Source organism: Vulpes vulpes, chromosome 13 (genome assembly GCF_048418805.1).
Source record: "Vulpes vulpes isolate BD-2025 chromosome 13, VulVul3, whole genome shotgun sequence".
Lineage (NCBI taxonomy): Eukaryota > Metazoa > Chordata > Mammalia > Carnivora > Canidae > Vulpes > Vulpes vulpes.
In genome coordinates, this window is record NC_132792.1 from 63941120 (window position 1) to 63960160 (window position 19041).

Below are 19041 nucleotides of genomic sequence, written 5' to 3' on the forward strand. Positions count from 1 at the left end.
ATTTGAGGAGGAACCAGCTGTCCAAAGATGCAGGCACGGAGGGAATTGTAAATAGAAAGGCTTATTAGATAGAGAATTTAGTGAGAAGCGTGCTTTCAGTTTTTATGTATGATTTCTGTGTAAGAGCTAATTCCTGGACTCTAAGTGAAAAAAATATTCAAAGCCCCCAAAATTGCTAGAAAGTTATGGAAAAGTTCCTTCTCTCTATACTTGCATCAGCTCTAACTTTAGTGTTCACTTCTTATGTTTTCGTAGCTGAACTTACATAGATCATAATTGTGTTCCAGTTGACCCTACCAGCACTTAATAGCAACAATAAAAACTGTGAGGTTTTTTACTGAACACAGGAAAACTCACCATTACTAGTTTTCTTTTTGAAAAAGGGTCCTGATGATAACTTTGCAGGTACAAGTGAAGTCTGGCTTATAGATGTCAAATGGTTTGCAGTTTCTTTCTTCACAGGACTCCTTGTTACTGTCTGGCATAACCAGATAACAGTCGCAGGAATGGAAATGACATTTGCCTTTGTTTTTAATTCGCTCTAAGAAATTGTAATAATGTCACTGACTTCTTTGTCTTTGTTATAAAGCTCATAAAGTTTTCTTTCTGATGAAAAATTTTTTTCATGTGGATTTGTTTTCAACTTAGAACTTACTTTTTCCCTTCACAGAACTTTTAGAAATTCAGTTACTCCTTCTCATATTTCTCTTTTTTAATGGTTAACTCTTAAGTCCACCTGAGATGGTTTGAAGTCCAGTAACCAATTTGTTGATGCATTAATTTTTTTAAGTCTAAGTCTGGATTACTGTATTGTCCCAGGATAGTACATGTCTGTTCTACTGCCCTTTCGCCTCTGTGCTTGTTACCATAAGAATATAACACTTCTGCATATTGCTTAGTGACTTACATGTTCAGGAGATCTCCACAGCCATGCCCACACGTCTCTGTCGGGGAGAGGAGGTTGCTTTATATGCAGGGTGCCCACATAGCAGGTCTCCTGCATATATTGACTTAAAGCAGATCTTTATTTTTTTAAATGCTTTTTGTGTATCCTAAAGAAGAAACCATTTTCCTCACCATCGTCTCCATTCATCGAGCCTTTCCATATACCAATTACAGGGAATTCAAAATAGTGCCTTCAAACAAGTTGGAGTTTTCCATGGGATTCAAACTCTCAGACAGTGATTTTTTTTTTCCCCACTCTAAGATGAACTTGACATAGGAGATGGAACAAGGTCCATTCTGGCGTAGGAAGAAAATGTTAGAATTTGAATCTAAATTTATTTTTTATCTCAAAATTTAAAAATTGTCAACTTTCACCTCTGCTTTATCATGTGCGGTATATATATTCAGTATCATACGTATAACTGCGTGGCGGTATGGGCTCAAAATATTTTACTGTTGGTTAGGACACAGGATCACACAAGTTTAGAAAGCATTGCCCTAATATTACCTGAAAAAAAGTGTGTTTGCAGAATGTTATTATGGCAGGAAATGTGAGGTATTGTAGGAACACAAATCAGTCATTTGCTTGCCTGGAGGTAGAGACTGGTCATTGGAGTCAGGCCTTAAAAGAGGAGTACAGGTTGGCCAGAAAATGAGAGGAGATTGATGAAAAACAGGTGATACACAGGTGATATTTCTTACCATTGACAGCTTCTGTTACTTATTTTATCACTGATAGTTTCAGCCAGGCAATAAACTTACTTCTTGTGATTATTTTATTGTATCAACAAAGGTTAGCAATGGATATTGAACTGTAACATAATGATTGCTAGTTTACAAGATTGCTTTTTCTGAGGTGGATATATTGTGAACGTTGTTCTGAATGTATCCATCCATTGGGAGAAGATTTTATTACAGACTAGACATAGACTTTTCCATGATTACTCAATAGCTTCCATAAACATTAGGACCTCAGAAATAACCTTACACTTTGGATTCTTAACTGAAGTCCCGTAACCAGTTTGTTAATAAATAAGTGCCCTCAGTCATAGGTCTTCTGTATTGTATACTTAAACATCTGATAAGAGGGTAGATCTCACATTAAGTGTTCTTAAAATAATTTAAAAAAATTTTTAAAGACCCTCATAGGTCTTGTATTGGTAGTGGCTATAGTAATAAAAATATGGGTTTAAAACAAACCTGTGTTTGTTTTAAACCCATTTCTCAAAGAGATGGTTTATGTTTTAGCTGTCATGTTAAGTAAGCTTGTTTAAAATGAAACAGTAGAAGGACGGGGTCTGTAAAGTCTATGTGGGCAGGGACACGCGTCATTATTATGCCTATCCCCAGTGTCATCATCACCTGGCAGGTGCTCAGTGGTCTTAATGCACAGTCTGAAAAACATGAAGGAGGAGGAGACTTGACACTACTGTTTGGGGCTCATTCTGAACTACTGTAGTGGTACCGAGTTTATTTCAAATATGTCTATAATTAATTCTTTTGTCTCACTTCAGCTTGCCAGTTCTGTAACTCCTTGGGATGTCTTGCTGAGCTTAATTGCGGCTGCCACTCATGATCTGGATCATCCAGGTGTTAATCAACCTTTCCTTATTAAAACTAACCATTACTTGGCAACTTTATACAAGGTTAGTGCAATTTTGTCATGCAGTTTAATATTCTTGGATTCTGGAAAATGTTTTAATGGAATCAAAGTAGCAAACAGATTTTCAAAGAATGTTAGAATTTTAACCAGATTAATATCACCTAAGTAATTCTTTATGTTCAGAAGAGATTTACCATTAATTCAGATATGCCCTTTTTTGTAGAATACCTCAGTACTGGAAAATCACCACTGGAGATCTGCAGTGGGATTATTGAGAGAATCTGGTTTATTCTCACATATGCCATCAGAAAGCAGGTAGGCTGGATTAAGACACATTTAATTGGTTACAAACTATGGAAATTAAGTTGGCAAAACAATTTTATAAAGTTTAAAAATTACTCAGGTGTTCCACAGTTTTCAGTTTTTGTTAAATTTAATGGCTAAATTATTTTACAAATTTATATCAAAATTCTAGTAATTTAAACTATTCTACAGGATACACAGTAGTATTTTTTTAGTGCATTTTTATGGCTCATTCCATAGACTTGACAAGTATTACAAAATTCACTCCAAATACTAGTATAATAACTAGTATTATGTATTTCCACTTTATGCTCATTTGAATAAAACCCTATGTCCTAGGTGTAAAGAAATTAATCATTCTTTATAACAAATACATTCAAACAAGTTTCAAGAAGTTTTCAAAACTGATAAGTAAAAAGAATGCTTTGTACCTCAATAGCATAGTCCTAGAATCAGTAATGGTGGAAAGAACAGAAAATACTAATTTCTTAAGAAAAGGCCATTTCGTGTTAAGAGGCAAGGCCATTTAAAACCTGATAAAAAGAATTGGTGCAAATGAGCCCAATAGGATGGTGGTTAACAAGTGTCCTATCATTTATCCATAAACCAATGCTTTTACTAATGCCTCACTGAGAGAAGATACACTTGAGAAAAAAACCACGTAGGTGGATATGAACTATCTGACTCTAGAGACAAGGTGAGGTGTAAAAATAAGTTTGGGCACTAAAATTTAAATTCCTATCATTGTTCTTTCCTTGTTCCTTTTCATAATATAAAACCTTATTTTAAAAACTTAAGTATTTTTTGTAATGACCATGAGAAAAAAGCTGGACTTTATTTTTTATTTTTTTAAATCTTTATTCACGGATACCATTTGGAGTTATGACAATACTTCTGGTAAGTAATATTGTTTCTTGCTGTAGTACAAATGTAAAAATTGTTTAAACCATAGTTTTTATATGTATAAATTATCTTTTTCTTAAGGCAGATTAAAATGTTTGCTTTATTCCTTTTTTGTCGTGTTTTACAGTTGATTAACCGTGTTGATAAAAACTGAAAATAAGTAACACTGCATAATAGCATTCTTTCATGTTTCCTTTATTTAGGGTTTGTTTTACTTAATACTCAATATTGTGAGCCTTTTAATCTGGTGACTGCTCTTTACTGATCTTTATACGTAGATAAAGTTTGCTATGGCCCACTGGTGGGGAAAAGGCAGGGATTTTAAGTTTATTTCCCTTTTTATTCGACTTGAAACAGTTTTAAAAATGATATATTTGTATTAACTCGTTACCTTTTCCTTTCAGAAAAGTTGGATATTCATTCAGATAATTGATTCTTGAACTTGACCCTGAAAATATAGTTGCATCTAAACTCAAATTGTTTGGTGGGATTTTATTAATGTATAATCAGGCATCTTAGTCAAAATACCTACAGTAGTTAATTGTTGAGTGGGCTGTTCTTTCTCTGTTTGCACCAGCCTTTTGCCTTTCAGACTTCAGACACCAGAAAATAAAACAGAATTGTTTACCTTCAGCACATCCCAGCAAAGAATTTTCTAAAATAATGTTACCAATCTCATATAGATACTTCTACAGCAAATAATTAATTCCTCCTTGGCTGACAAAATAAAAGCACTCTTTTTGGAATGTACTCATATTGGTATTTTCCTACAAACTCCTTTGGTTTTAGTTTTGATATTTTTAATAGTTTTTTTAACACATTCTTTAAAATTCATTGTGATGGATTAAAAGTTAAATGGCAGAGCATTAAGTTTAAGAAAAAAGAAATAATTTAATTGAAAGTCTTCTATTTTCTCTTTATATTTCTCTAATTCCAGGCAACAAATGGAGACTCAGATAGGTGCTTTGATACTAGCCACAGACATCAGTCGCCAAAATGAGTATCTGTCATTGTTTAGGTCCCATTTGGACAGAGGTGACTTACGCCTAGAAGATTCCAGGCATAGGCATTTGGTTTTACAGGTAAAATGGGGCTGGGAAAGATTCTCTTTCTAGGGTAAATTATATGATGATTAGAATAAAAATGAAATCTTCTGGGGCAGCTTTCAGAGTGGTCAAGTCTTGAGGGAAAGTTGTAGAATCTCCTTCCATGAGTGAAACACTTTCCAGAAGGTGAATCTGTTCCTAAGGAAAACAGAGTTGCTTTTGTAGTTTTCATACTTGAGATTTCTAACAAAAACAATTTTCGTAAGATTAGGGTGCTGACCAAGAAACAGCATTTGATTAAAATTTTGCATCTATAAAAGAGAGAGAATCAGATGATTTATTTGTAGCTTTATGTTTAGTCCTGTCCTTATGCTTGGCTCTTGGGTATTAATAAAGCATGTTTAATGAGATAAGCAGTCCTTCAACATTCCTGCAGAAATAAGTGATGGCCCTAGTAGCATCATGAAATTAATATAAAAGACAATGAATTTTCTATTGCAGTATTTTCTTTTTATTAAGATCTTTTTTTCCTGCAATTAGAGTATGTTGGAGCTTAGTACAATTGAAATTTTACTTGTTTCTTAAAAGAATTTTAATATTTTGCTCACTAGATGGCTTTGAAATGTGCTGATATTTGTAACCCATGTCGGACCTGGGAATTAAGCAAGCAGTGGAGTGAAAAAGTAACAGAGGAGTTCTTCCATCAAGGCAAGTTACAATTTTGGGTGATACGTAGTCTATCACTTGGATAAACTAACACAGATATTTGTGGGAGTCCAGCCGGACATACTTGGTATTTTTAGTGACAATTCATAGTAGATGTCCCTAGAACAAATAATGTACAAATTGAGCCTCTGTTTTCAAAATTAGCAGTTCTCTTTCGAAATGATCAGATGTGAATATATGCATACATTTATAAATAGACGTGTAGCTCAGGTTGGAAATTTTGCTACATGGAAAGATTTTCCTGACCTTGTTACATCTTTGTCCCACGTGGAAGGTATTGCCATTATGAATGTGCAAGATATTTTTAGCAATTTAAAGCCAGGAACCAAGGATCTTCATTTTATGTACCTTCCTTTTAGAAATCTAAGTGTTAAATTAAAATGCTAGTAGAATTACAGTCATGGGGGTAACACCTAGTAAAATTTTTCATGTCCTCCATTTAAATTAGGATATCAGCTTGAGATGCCTGGGTGGTTCAGCGGTTGAGTATCTGCCTTTGGCTCGGGGTGTGATCTTGGAATCCTGGGGTCGAGTCCTGCACTGGGCTCCCTGTGTGGGACCTGCTTCTCCCTCTGCCTATGTCTCTGCCTCTCTCTCTCTCTATCATGAATAAATAAATAAAATCTTTTAAAAAATTAGGATATCAGCTTGTTAATCTTTTCTATCTTTGAATAATTTAAAAAAGAACTAATTTAGTCGCCATCCTTTCATGAGGATTAAGTATGTCATGTTTTTCCTAAGGAATTTACAAGTAAGATGAAGACTTTAATTATATACTTAAGCAATGGATACGTTCCACATTAATAATTCTTTTTTTTTTTAATTTTAGGAGATATAGAAAAGAAGTATCATTTGGGTGTGAGTCCACTTTGTGATCGTCAGACTGAATCTATTGCCAACATCCAGATTGGTAACTATACATACATAGATATAGCTGGTTAGAAAAATCCTGCTGACTTTAATTTTATCAAAAATAAATATACTTTTAAAATATATAATATTAAAATTGTGCTCATTTCTGTTTTTTAATTGAGGAAATTTTACCACTTTTTCCCCTTTTATGGCTCTTATGATTTACTCTCATTTGATCTTAAGTCATAAAAACCATAATTTTTGCAAAGCAGGTGGCAGTGACTTTGTTCTGAAACTGAAAGAATGTATGGTTTGCTAATGTGGAAGCTTCTTTTGCATGATTCTCAGATTGCCTTTCTGAAGCGAGAAAGTGACCACTGAGTGAGCAAGATGATAACGTGAAGACCAGTTTCTAGTACTGCTTACTTGTCTCTTTTAGCATTGCCTATTGGTTCATTCTTCAGCCTCCTGGGAATCTCCCCTTAAGCCGTCTATTTCAGTCTGCTCTCCAGCAGCTGCCCCTCACGTACCCACAGCAACTCAGGACTCTGCCCTGTTCCCCAAATCCGTGACGCCCCTCCACTCTTTGTGCCTCGCCATCCTTCCCATCTGCCTGCTGGACTCATTTTTCTGGAAGAGCCACCTCCTCCCGAAGCTACCTTCTACTCTGCAGGCAGAGTTGCTCTTTTTTCCAGGCCTTCCAGAACACCATATCCATCTGTCCTTGCACCCAGTTGCTTGTCCCTGGCAATGTGTTCCTGAGGCCCCACACTGCACCTGGAGGCAGGGGGCACTTGGGAACTTTTAGGAACCATTACAGGAGCCATAGCTGTGATGGAAAACCAGGGAGATGTGCTGATTGAAATATGGGCAACTTGTTGTAGAAGAGCAAAGGAATGAGCGGTGGAGTTCTGAGCATAAAGTAGGACTGTGCAGAGGGGTAGGTCAGCGAGGTATTGAAGGATGAATATAATATTGGTAGTTGGTGTTGAGTAGGATATTGGAGCATTAGTGAACATTAATGTGTACACAGGGCAGCCTGGGTGGCTCAGCGGTTTAGTATGACCTTCGGCCCAGGGCGTGATCCTGGAGACCCGGGATCGAGTCCCACGTCAGGCTCCTTGCATGGAGCCTGCTTCTCCCTCTGCCTTGTGTCTCTGCCTCTTTGTGTCTCTCATGAATAAATAAATAAAATCTTTAAAAAAAAATGGGTACACAAACTTCAGAAAGATAAAGTTTCTAGAAATTCAGAAGATAACATGCTTCTGTGGCATAATACTTTGAGAAGAGGCCTGTGCTCTAGGGTGAGAAATTCAGAAATGTAATTCTCGCATTGTAATTGCAAAGGATCATCATGTAGAAGACAGGAGGTTGTAGGGGACTTGACTGCAGGAGGAGAATAGGGAAAATGAAGAGCCAGGCCCAGGAGAGTGTGGTACAGGCCTGTGGGAATGGTGTTGGGGTGCTGAGGTGCCAGGAAACCTAAGGAGTTTTACAAAGGGGGATGCTTTCTTTTGGGAAGATGAAAAGACAATTATGAAGCAGATCTACTGTGCCTGGAGTCTCAAGCAGAAAAATCTTCAAATGCAAAAGAATAGGTGAAACGTGGTCAAAGGGAATTGAGTCAAAGATAGGTAGCAGAGGCACTGTAACCACTTTAAGTTCTTTCTGACTCCCTTGGTTAATGTGGGAACTTTACAGTGAAGTTTTTTAAAACTGCAATTTTTAAAAGGGGAAAGAAGCTAGATCCCTTCAACTCTTCATTTCCATCTGTAGATCTTGTCCATGTTGGACAGTTCCAGGTGAGGTTATCTGAGGGACGGGATACAGAAAATGATGGTAAAGGTTGACATCTGCTAACTCTTCACAACAACCCTAGGAGACAAATACTGCTAGTGCTTCTTTTTCAGATAGTTTGCCAGTTATATACAGTTCACAGATATTGGTCTTTTTGACATCAAATCCCATGTAAAATAGGGCTTGGAAAGATTATATTTCTAGGTAAATCCTGTGACTAACAGAATAAATACCGTGATTACTCAGAGTCAGCATAGGGTCATTAAGTAGACGTCGCATTTAATTAATCCAGGTTCCATCTTTGATAGGAATAATAGTTTTGTTAAACAAGAAAACATCATGTACTGGGTAAGGTATTGACAGGGTGTCCTGTAGTACATGGAGGTGAGAGAGAGGCGCATGTACAGTAAGTGGATTCACAAGCAGCTGATAAGTAGAGCCCCGCCCTCCAAGAGGGAGCTGCATGGCTCTATGTGTCCAGGTCCCCAGCCTGTTCATTTTTACCAGGTGCTTAAGAGCTGGAAGAATGAGGGTTAACCTAGAGCTGGAAGTAATACTTCTGGATTGTTGGATGTTACGGGCAAGATCCAAAAGCTCTCAACCAGTTGGAATAATGGGTGAATCCATAGGAAGAAACTCGTGTAAACCCTGATAATAAGATTCTAATTTGGGTATAAAACTCTAGCTGCTCATGACTTCAGTATGGGATCTAGAAAAGACAGGCCTTTGGGTGACTGTTCAGCCTGACCCTGTGGTGTGAGGATGGCTCACAAAAACCTGCTGCTCTCTTTGACTGCAGTGATGACATTTTTCTGTTTGTCTGTTTCTCTTCACCAGAACACAACTCCTTGAGGGCACATCTTGTCTATTCCCTGCTATATTCCTGGCCACCCTAGAACAGTGCCTGGCATATAGTAGGTTCTCAGTTAATATATATGGTGGGAATGGAAGAAATGGAAGGCCTTATTTCCACTTATTAACCAATAGTCCAGATAACTACAGTTTGTACACTTTTCTAATAAAAAGTCCTAATTGCTTTTTTTTTTTTTTTTTTTTTAAGATTTTATTCATGAGAGAGAGAGAGAGAGGCAGAGACACAGGCAGAGGGAGAAGCAGGCTCCATGCAGGGAGCCCGATGGTGGGACTCCATCCAGGGACTCCAGGATCACACCCTGGGCTGAAGGCAGGCACTAAACCACTGAGCCACCCAGGGATTCCCCCAATTGCTTTAATTCCAGAATTATTTGCCACCTAAATGTAACCTATGTTGTGTGTGGTCCACAGAGATCTTTTGCTGCAAAGGAAAAGTTTTGGAGATGAAAAAAATTTAAAAACTGTTAATAGCAGTGATAGAATTTGAATTTTGTAAAAGGTTTGGCTCTATAAATTCTGATTTAAGTGGCCAATTGTAACCATGGGCAGGTGTGAAGATTGTCATCCCTGAGGGGATAAAGCAAGGCAGCAAACCAGCAGTGCCACTTCAGTTCCCACCTCATCACCCACAGGCCTGGGAGACCCCTCTCAGCCTCTAGCTGTCTTCACTGCAACCATCTGCCCTGCTTTCCTCACAGTTGGAAGTGTTTGCTCAAATAGATGTGGTCGTGGAGCTGAGAGCAGTCGTCAGAAAAGATTTGATGTGTTTGTCAGTTAACCTTAGAGTTCTAGGAGTTGGGCAGCCCGGGTGACTCAGCGGTTTAGCGCCGCCTTCAGCCCAGGGCGTGGTCCTGGAGCCCCTGGATCCAGTCTTGAGTCTCATGTCGGGCTCCCTGCATAAAGCCTGCTTCTCCCTCTGCCTGTGTCTCTACCCACCCCCCCACCCCCCTGTGTCTCTCATGAATAAATAAATAAAATCTTAAAAAAAAAACAAAGTTCCTTAATAGGTTCTTCAGAGAAGTTAGGTAAATTTACACACACACACACACACACACACACACACACACAGAAACTTGGTAATACTGGATTAGGATTTAGAGAAAAAACACCGGGTAGATGTTTTGAAGATGAAGTTTCAGAATATACGTTAATACCTTTTTTCTCTTATTTTCTCAAGGTTTCATGACTTACCTAGTGGAGCCTTTATTCACAGAATGGGCCAGGTTTTCTAATACCAGGCTCTCCCAGACAATGCTCGGACATATGGGGCTGAACAAAGCCAGTTGGAAGGGGCTGCAGAGAGAACAGTCCACCAGTGAGGACACTGATGCTGCGTTCGAGGAGTTGAACTCACAGTTATTACCTCAGGAAAATCGATTATCATAGCCCCCAGAGTCAGTGGGACAGACTGTCTCCTGCAGGTGTTTAGAAATGTGAAATGGGGTCTCAAGGTGAGAGGACTTGCTCTTGACTGCCAAGGTTTCCGAAGGAACGAGGCCAGCGTTATTTATTCCCAAGGTGTCCTCTCTCGGATCACACAACCCCACTTTTTAATTATAAGACCTGAACATATAGCAATATGCATTTGGCTTTCGTGAGAAACCTTGAATATGCAAAGCCCAGCAGGAGCGAAGAGGAGGAACAAAAGGAAGCTTTGAGGTGTGCCACCGAGTCTTTCCAAGCATTTATTCCTCGAACCACGAAACTTGAACTGGATCTTTCAGCAGAAATCTCTTGGAATTTAACCAATCTGATGCAACATTGTGTATCTGTACCTTCCACTAAGTTCTCTCTGAGAAAATGGAAATGTGAAGTGCCCAGCCTCTGCTGCCTCCTGCAAGACTCGATGTTTACAAATCCACTCTGAAATACTGGTTCTAAATTGCCTTGGAGCATGATTGTGAAGGAACCACTAAGAATTTTAAAGATCAAACTTAACCTGCAGCTCTTTCCCTCTGGTTTGCCTTGTTTCTTCTTTGGATGCCACCAAAGCCTCCCATTTGCTGTAGTTTTATTTTGCGCACTGGAAACTGAGCATTTATCATAGAGTACCGCCAAGCTTTCACTCCAGTGCCGTTTGGCAATGCAATTTTTTTTTTTAACTCTTAGTTTTTAATTTGGGGCGGGCGGGGAAGAACACCAATGTCCTAGCTGTATTATGATTCTGCAGTGAAGACATTGCATGTTGTTTTCACTACTGTACACTTGACCTGCACATGCAAGAAAAAGGTGGAATGTTTAAAACACCATAATCAGCTCAGGGTATTTGCCAATCTGAAATAAAGTGGGATGGGGAAGTGTGTCCTTCAGAGCAAGGGTACTAAAGTCCCTTTCGCTGCAGTGAGTGAGAGGTATGTTGTGTGTGGATGTGTGGATGTGTGTTTGCGTGCATGTTTGTGCATGTGTGACTGTGCATGTGGTATATTTATCCATGTGGGAAAGGAGTTGAAATGTAAGCTTTTATTTATTATTTTAGAATGTGACACAGTGCGCAGCCACACTGGGGGAGGGGAAGGTAGGTGAGCCGTAACAGACTGCTCCAGTTGCCTTAAACTATGCACAAAGCTAAGTGACCAAACTTCTTGTTTTGATTTGAAAAAAAGTGCATTGTTTTCTTGTCCCTCCCTTTGATGAAACGTTACCCTTTGATGGGCCTTTTGATGTGAACAGATGTTTTCTAGGACAAAAATCTAAGGACTAATTTTAAACTTCAAACATTCCACTTTTGTAATTTGTTTTAAATTGTTTTATGTATAGTAAGCACAACTGTAATCTAGTTTTAAGAGAAACCGGTGCTTTCTTTTAGTTCAATTGTATTTCCCTTGTTACTGTAAAAGACTGTTTATCGATTATGTTTACAGTTTGTTGCAACAGCCATTTTCTTGGGAGAAAGCTTGAGTGTAAAGCCATTTGTAAAAGGCTTTGCCATACTCATTTTAATATGTGCCTGTTGCTGTTAACTTTTGATGAATAAAAACCTATCTTTTCACATATTTATCTTCGATATTTACCTTACAACGCAATCTTTTGGAAATCATGATGCTAATTACTAGGAAATCAGAGATTTAGCTTCTTGGTTCTAGCATTCACTCATCGGATACTTAGCCAGCTAGGTGCAGGCACAATCCATTAGCGTTATCTGCACCTCACGAGTGAGTGAGAGGCCCTGGGTATGTAGTTGGCTCCAAGTTCTGACTAATACAAGGGAGAAATCGGCTTGATTCTCCTTTGATTGCTGATCAGTGTAAGAAGGGCATCACTGGGCTTCTCCTGTGTCTTCCCAAGTCCTATTCATTAGGAAGGATATAGTACAAACCTTAAAATCAAACATGCTGTCATTATTTGCATAGAAGAGTGATGTCCAATAGAAATATAATGTGAGCCATGTAAGTGAATTATCAATTTTCTACTAGCCACATTTAAAAAAAGGAAAAAAACAGATGGAATTAATTTTATTAACATTTATTCCAGTATGTCCAAAATATTGTACCATTTCCATATGTAGTCATTATCTTAGAAAAAACAATTGGAGAGATATTTTACATTCTTTTTTGGGGGGGTACAAAATCTTTGAAATCTGGTGTGTTTTTTTACACTGGAGACCACATCTCGGTTCAGACTTAGCCACATTTTGAGTGCTATGGCTAGTGGCTACCATATCGGACAGTGTGGGTACAGCAGTCTGATGTAGTAGAGTGGACTGTACCTGGGGAAGGTCAGTGGCCATTAAAGGTGGCACCATCCTGACAAATCTGATGCATCTAGAGTCTGATGAGATCTTTACAGGCTCTGAGAAGATCTTTACAGACCTAGGATGTCAGCACATGGAAAGTGGAGCTATCTCCTAGGAAACTCCCATTAACCAAGCTCATAGTAACAGATACTTTTTTTTTTAATGTTAGTATTTGAATTTACAATGGAAATATAACTATCAATCGTTCTCTCCCTTTAGGCAAATCTTCTTGGGAAGTCAAGTTATGATCAGCCGGTTACTTGGTGAGCATGGATTCTGAGCAAGGGAAGCAAGTTGCCTCATGCATCCATCTCCCTACGGGGATGTGCCTGCTGATATTCATGTTGGTGGACCAGGGTACACTCTTCCCCTGGATGATGCTAGAGATTCTCGGCCAGTAGTTGCTTCTCCACATCAGCTTCTGATTGGCACATCCAGTAGATCTGTCAGTACCTTCAGCTTTGTCTCAGTTGAACCTGCCTGGGCTCCATCTGCCGGATGATTGCTTACTTCTGCTCTGATCCATTATGTGTTTCTTATTGTTTGATAGAGGATTATCTTATTTCCATTCTTGGGGGAGACACCTCAGTGTTGCTCCCATTTCCTGCCTACACATATAATAAACCCACTGGCAAGTTATGTTTTGTTACATATATATGGAAGTCACAGTCTATATAGCCCTGTTTCTTAAATATAACTTAGATTCCTTGAACATTGATTTTCTAAAAAAATTTGAGGAAACAGTTCAATAATTTAGAAGATTACACTTAAAATGTTATGGAACAATTAAAATTCACATGAATTTTTAAAACAGGAGACTTCAAAGAATTGTTGAGCATGTAGCAGCCTTTCAGGGCTCTAGGCCCAACACTTCAGTAGTCAGGGGGCATGTCCTCTGCTCTGGGGGTAAAGGTCCGTGGAGAGAAAATTTTGGCACAAGCCTTAGCTTAATGAAAAAAAAAATCTGGTACGTGGCTAATATTTGTATTCTGTAAATGTGATGGTTTATAAGGATCCTCTTTGTATAAAAGAAGCAAATATTTTATGTCCTTTACAAACCGGGGAAATCTATTTGTACCTGAGGTACAGGTTAGAGGTGCTAGTAATTCTTTGAAGATTCCTAAAATGGTTTCTTTTCCCAAAATGCTTTCTTGGCTCTTTAAGCTTTCAGTTTTCTTAAAACTCTGAAATTTTTGCATCAGAGGTTTACAGTGTTTTCATGTGTACTTTTTTTAATGTATAAATATTTTGTTTAAATCCTCTCCCAATCAGTATCTCCTGCTTGAGAAAATATATAATGATCGACAGCTAATACGCATTCATTGATGTTTTTAAATAAATGTGCATATTAATCACCATGGCATCGGCGTACATGTGAAACATACTGTTACAAGATATGTGCAAGACTTAGTCTGAGCCATTCCTTGCTTGCTAAGGATCTGCAGACAACCTTTGTCTTTGGAAGGCCCCCCAAGGGTCCATGGTCTGTCGGTGGAATGCTCACTACCTGGAGGTGAGCTGCCAGGGGGCTCACCGCAGGTCTCATCCACCTTTTAGTCTCTTGTGCTTAGCACAGGGCTAGCGTTAATTGGGCCATCACTAAATGTTTGTTGAACAAACTAATTTGGTATTAATGTGTTTCCTCTTTAGCCATCAGTCTAACATTAAGCAATTCTATCAAAACTAGTGTGTGCTGAATCATGTGGTCAGCAACATCTAGGTTCCTGTTGTGTGCAGAGAGCACTGCACTGGTTGTAATAAAGGTATTAAAAATTACAAAACCCTGGTCTCTGTTCTCAAAATGTTTGGGTGACAAAATGATGTGTGTTCTCAAATATGGCAGGTTTCTGTATTCTACAAAATGACTGCTGAGTATTGGGGTGTGGTTTAGGAGAATGGTTTCATTTGGTTAGTGATGAAAATGATACCATTTCTAGTAATTCTTGCATTTTTTAACATCCATGACCAATAAAATCATTTAGCTTTCAAGTTTGATTCTAAAATATAGTCTCCACATCCTCCCCGACACTTATTTTTCCTTTTTGATAATAGTCAATCTGATAGGTATGAAGTGATACTGTGGTTTCAATTTAATTTATGATGGTGAGCATCATTTCATGTGCCTCGCCTCTTGGCCATCTTTATGTCATCTATGGAAAAATATCCAGGTCCTCTACCCATTTTTTTAATTGGGTTATTTATTTTTTTTTATACAAGTTGTAGAAGTTCTTTATATATTTTGTATATTAAGCCCTTATTTTCAGGTATCTTCTACCACTAAGTGGGTTGCCTTTTTGTTTTGTTGATGGGTTTCCTTTGTTGTACAGAACTTTGATATGATCCAGCTTGTTATTTTAGATTTTGTTGCCCTTGCCTGAGGAGACTGGTCCAAAACCATATTTCTAAGACCAATGTCAAAGATAGCACTGTGTATGGTTTCTTCTAGGAAGTTATGGTTTTAGGTCTCATATTCAAATCTTTAATCTGTTTGAATTTATTTTTGTATACAGTATAAGATAGCGGCCAGTTTTCCAACGCCATTTATTGAGATATTGTACATCCTTGGCTCCTTTGTCATAGATTGACTGTATATGCCTGGATTTATTTATGGGCTTTTTATTCTGTTCCATTCATTTATAGGTCTATTTTTATGCCAATATCATACTGTTTTAGTTACTAGATTTTTATAATAGCCTTTGAAATCACAGTGCCTCCAGCTTTCTTGTTCTCATGATTGCTTTGGCTAGGGGAACTCAGGTGGCTCAGTTGGTTAAGCATCTACTCAGGTCATGATCCCAGAATCCTAGGATTGAGTCCCACATCAGGCTCCCTGCTTAGTGGGAAGTCTGCTTCTCCCTCTGCCTCTGCCCCTCCCCCCTGCTTGAGTTTTCTCTCTCAAACTCTTTAAAGAAATAAAGATTGCTTTGGCTATTGTGTGTGTGTGTGGGGGGGGGGGGGGGGGACATCTTTTGTGATTCCATACAAATTTTAGGATTATTTGTTCTAGTTCTGTGAAAAATGCTGTTGGTACTTTGATATGGATTGCACTGAATCTGTAGATTGAGTAGGAGCATTTTAACAATATTCTTTGAATCCATGAACATGGTATGTGTCATCTTCAATTTCTTTCACCTGTGTCTTGTAGTTTTCATAGTATAGGTTTTCACTTCCTTAAATTTATTCCCAGATATTTTCTTCTTTTTGATATAGTTATAGATGGGATTATTTTCCTAATAGCTCCTATTAGTGTATAGAACTACAACTGATTTCTGTATGTTAATTTTATATACTAGCTTGTTTAAAAAAGATTTTATATTTTAGAGGGGAAGGAGGGGCAGAGGGAGAGAACGAATCTCAGACTCCCTGCTGAGCATGGAGCTCATCGTGGGGCTCCATCCCACAACCCTGAGATCATGATCTGAGCCGAAATCAAGAGCCTCCAGGTATCTCTGTATACTGCTTCTTGACAATTCATTGATATAGTTATGATAGTGTTTTGGTGGAGTCTTTAGGTTTTTTAGTAAGTGTGTCAACTGCAAATACTGAGTTTTACTGCTTTTCCTATTTGGAATTCTTTTCTTTTTCTTTCCTGATTGCTGTAGCTAGACTTCCTAATACTATGTTAAATAAAAGTGGTAAGAGTGGCCATCCTTGTCTTAGGAAAAGCTTAGCTTTTCACTATTGAGGATTAGGTTACCTGTGGGTTTGTCATACGTGGCCTTTATTATTTTCAGATATGTTCCTTCTATACTCACTTTATCATAAATGGATATCAAATTTTGTCAAATGGTTTTTTCCGGCATCTGTTGAGATAACCATACAATTTTTATCCTCGTTTTGTTAATGTGGTGTATCACATGGATTTGCAGATGTCCAACCTTCCGTGCATCCTTGGAATAAATCTCATTGGATTCTGGTGTATGGCCCCACTAAATTCTGTATGTAATACTTTGTTGAAGATTTTTGCATCAATGTGCATCAAGGATATTTGACCTGTGGTTTTCTTTTCTTATGGTTTGTCTTTCAATATCAGGGTAATGGTGGACTCTGTAGTCTTTATTATTTCCGTCCTTCTACTAACTTCAGATATAAAGTTAGATTGTTTACTTGGGATTTTTCTCATTTCTTGAGGTAGGCTTGTTTTGCTATGAACTTCCCTCTTAGAACTTTTTTGCTGCATTCTATGGCTTTTGGAAAGTTCGGTTTTTATGGTCTCAAAGTGTTTCTCTTTGATTTCTTCATTGACTTATTGTTTTTTTAGTCTCCATGTGTTTTTTTTTTTTTTACCAGTTTTCTTGTATTTGATTTCTAGTTTCATACTGTTGTGAGAAGAGACAACATAATGCATTCTTGAATTAATTGAAACTTGTTTTGTAGCCTCCTGTGATCTCTCCTGGAGAATATTCTGTGTACACTTGAAAAGAATCTGTATTCTATAGTTTTGGGGGGGATGGAATATTTTGTATTTATTATTAAGTCCATCTGGCCTAATGTGTCATTTAAGGGCAACGTTTCTTTACTGATTTCCTCTGAATGATCTATCCATCGATGTAAGTGAGGTGCTACTGGCCCCTATTGAAGTTTTACTGTTATTTTCCCTCATGTCTGGATCTGTTAATATTTTACTTTATATATTAACATGCTCCTATGTTGGCTCATAGATATTTACAAACGTTATGTCTTCTTCTTGGACCAACTCCTTTATCATTATGTAATGCCCTTGTCTTTGGTACAGTCTTTTGTTTATTTGTTTGTTTGTTTTTAAGATTTTATTTGAGTGTGAGGGCAGGGAAGGAAAGAACAGAGGGAGAGGGACAAGCCGACTCCACCCTGAGTGTGTGGCCCAATGCAGGAAGGGCCTGATCTCAGGATCCTGAGATCATGACCTGAGCCCAAATCAAGAGTTGGACACTTACCACCCCATGTCTTTCAACTTAAGTATTGAGTTCATTTTTTTTTCCAAATCAAATGCAACATTTATTAATATATTAGCTACATTTTTTGCTAACAATGAGTCAAATGAACAAACTGATCACAAGTGAACCTCATTTTAGTCAAAACTGATGTACTCTTGGGATGCCTGGGTGACTCAGTGGTTGAGCATCTGCCTTTGGCTCAGAGTGTGATCCTGGAGTCCCAGGATGGAGTCCCACATTGGGCTCTCTGCATGGAGCCTGCTTCTCCCTCTGCCTCTGTCTCTGCCCCTCTGTGTGTGTCTCTCATGAACAAATAAAATCTTAAAAAAAAAAAAAAATTAATGCACTCTCAATGGGGGTTGACATTTTTTTTTTTTTTTTGGAGAATACCATGTTTGGATGATGGAGCATCTCCATGCTTTTCATCTTTCAAACTACTTCCTAACAGGATTTAAGAGATTCTGGGATGCAACTTATAATAATCAAAGAAATTAAGCATTCTCAATAACTGTTTTAGGTTTTAAGTTCATATACGTTTGAAGTTAATTGAGGAGTACTTAACTGCCATTTTATTCATTGTTTTTGGTATTGTAGTTCTCCTGTTCCTTTCTTATCTCTTTCCTTTTGGTTTGATGAGTTTTTGTCATGTTTGAGGTTTTTTTTCTTAATTTTATTTGTGAGAAACACAGAGAAGCAGAGACATAGGCAGAGTAAGGAGGCAGCTTCCTTTGGGAACACCTGGATCATGAACTGAAGGCAGACACTCAACCACTGAGCCATTCAGGTGCACCATCTTTCTTTTTTGTATCTATTGTAGGTTTTGGTTTATGGTTACCAGGAGACTCCTATATACATACTGGTCTATTTTAAGCTGGTAATTCCTTAGGTTCAAACACATCCAAAGAGCACTAATTTTTACTCCTTGCCCTCTACATCTTGTTTTTGACATCTGACATTTTTTGTATATCCCTTAAATTACTATTCATTGTAGTTACAATTGATTTTACTTGTTTTGTCTTTAACCTTCATACTAACTTTTTAAGTGTCTGCTTTCCTCTTTATATTTACCAGGAACATTTTTTCCCTTCATATATTTTTTTTATTTCCAGTTGGGACTTTTCTGCTTAAAGAAGACCCTTTAACATTTCTTTTAAGGCTGGTAGTGGTTTAGCTTATACTTGTCTGGGAAACCCTTTTCCTTTAATTCTGAGTGTTCCAACTAAGAATATTTTATCCTGCAAGGGTAGATTTTTCCCTTTCAGCATTTTAAATATATCCAGCCACTCCCTTCTGGCCAACAAAATTTCTGCTGTAAAATCAACCAAATATCTTCTGGAGGTTTCC

At 37.9% G+C, this 19041-nt stretch overlaps 1 protein-coding gene across 13 annotated transcripts in view; it reads left to right on the forward strand.

Annotated features, from left to right (window-relative positions):
- Positions 1-14562, forward strand: part of PDE7A (phosphodiesterase 7A) — a 119981-nt gene extending 105419 nt beyond the window's left edge. For 5 of the 13 annotated variants that reach the window (XM_072734644.1, XM_072734637.1, XM_072734638.1 and 2 more), the window contains 6 exons: positions 2460-2591; positions 2772-2863; positions 4692-4836; positions 5412-5508; positions 6356-6436; positions 10226-12041. In XM_072734644.1, coding sequence (XP_072590745.1) covers positions 2460-2591; positions 2772-2863; positions 4692-4836; positions 5412-5508; positions 6356-6436; positions 10226-10434 — 756 coding nt within the window. In that variant the 3' untranslated portion in view covers positions 10435-12041. Of the gene's footprint in view, positions 1-2459; positions 2592-2771; positions 2864-4691; positions 4837-5411; positions 5509-6355; positions 6437-10225; positions 12042-13000 lie in introns of those variants that run through there. The other 8 variants (XR_011996640.1, XR_011996639.1, XR_003236995.2 and 5 more) reach the window with 3 other exon arrangements.
- Positions 14563-19041: the final 4479 nt, after the last annotated feature.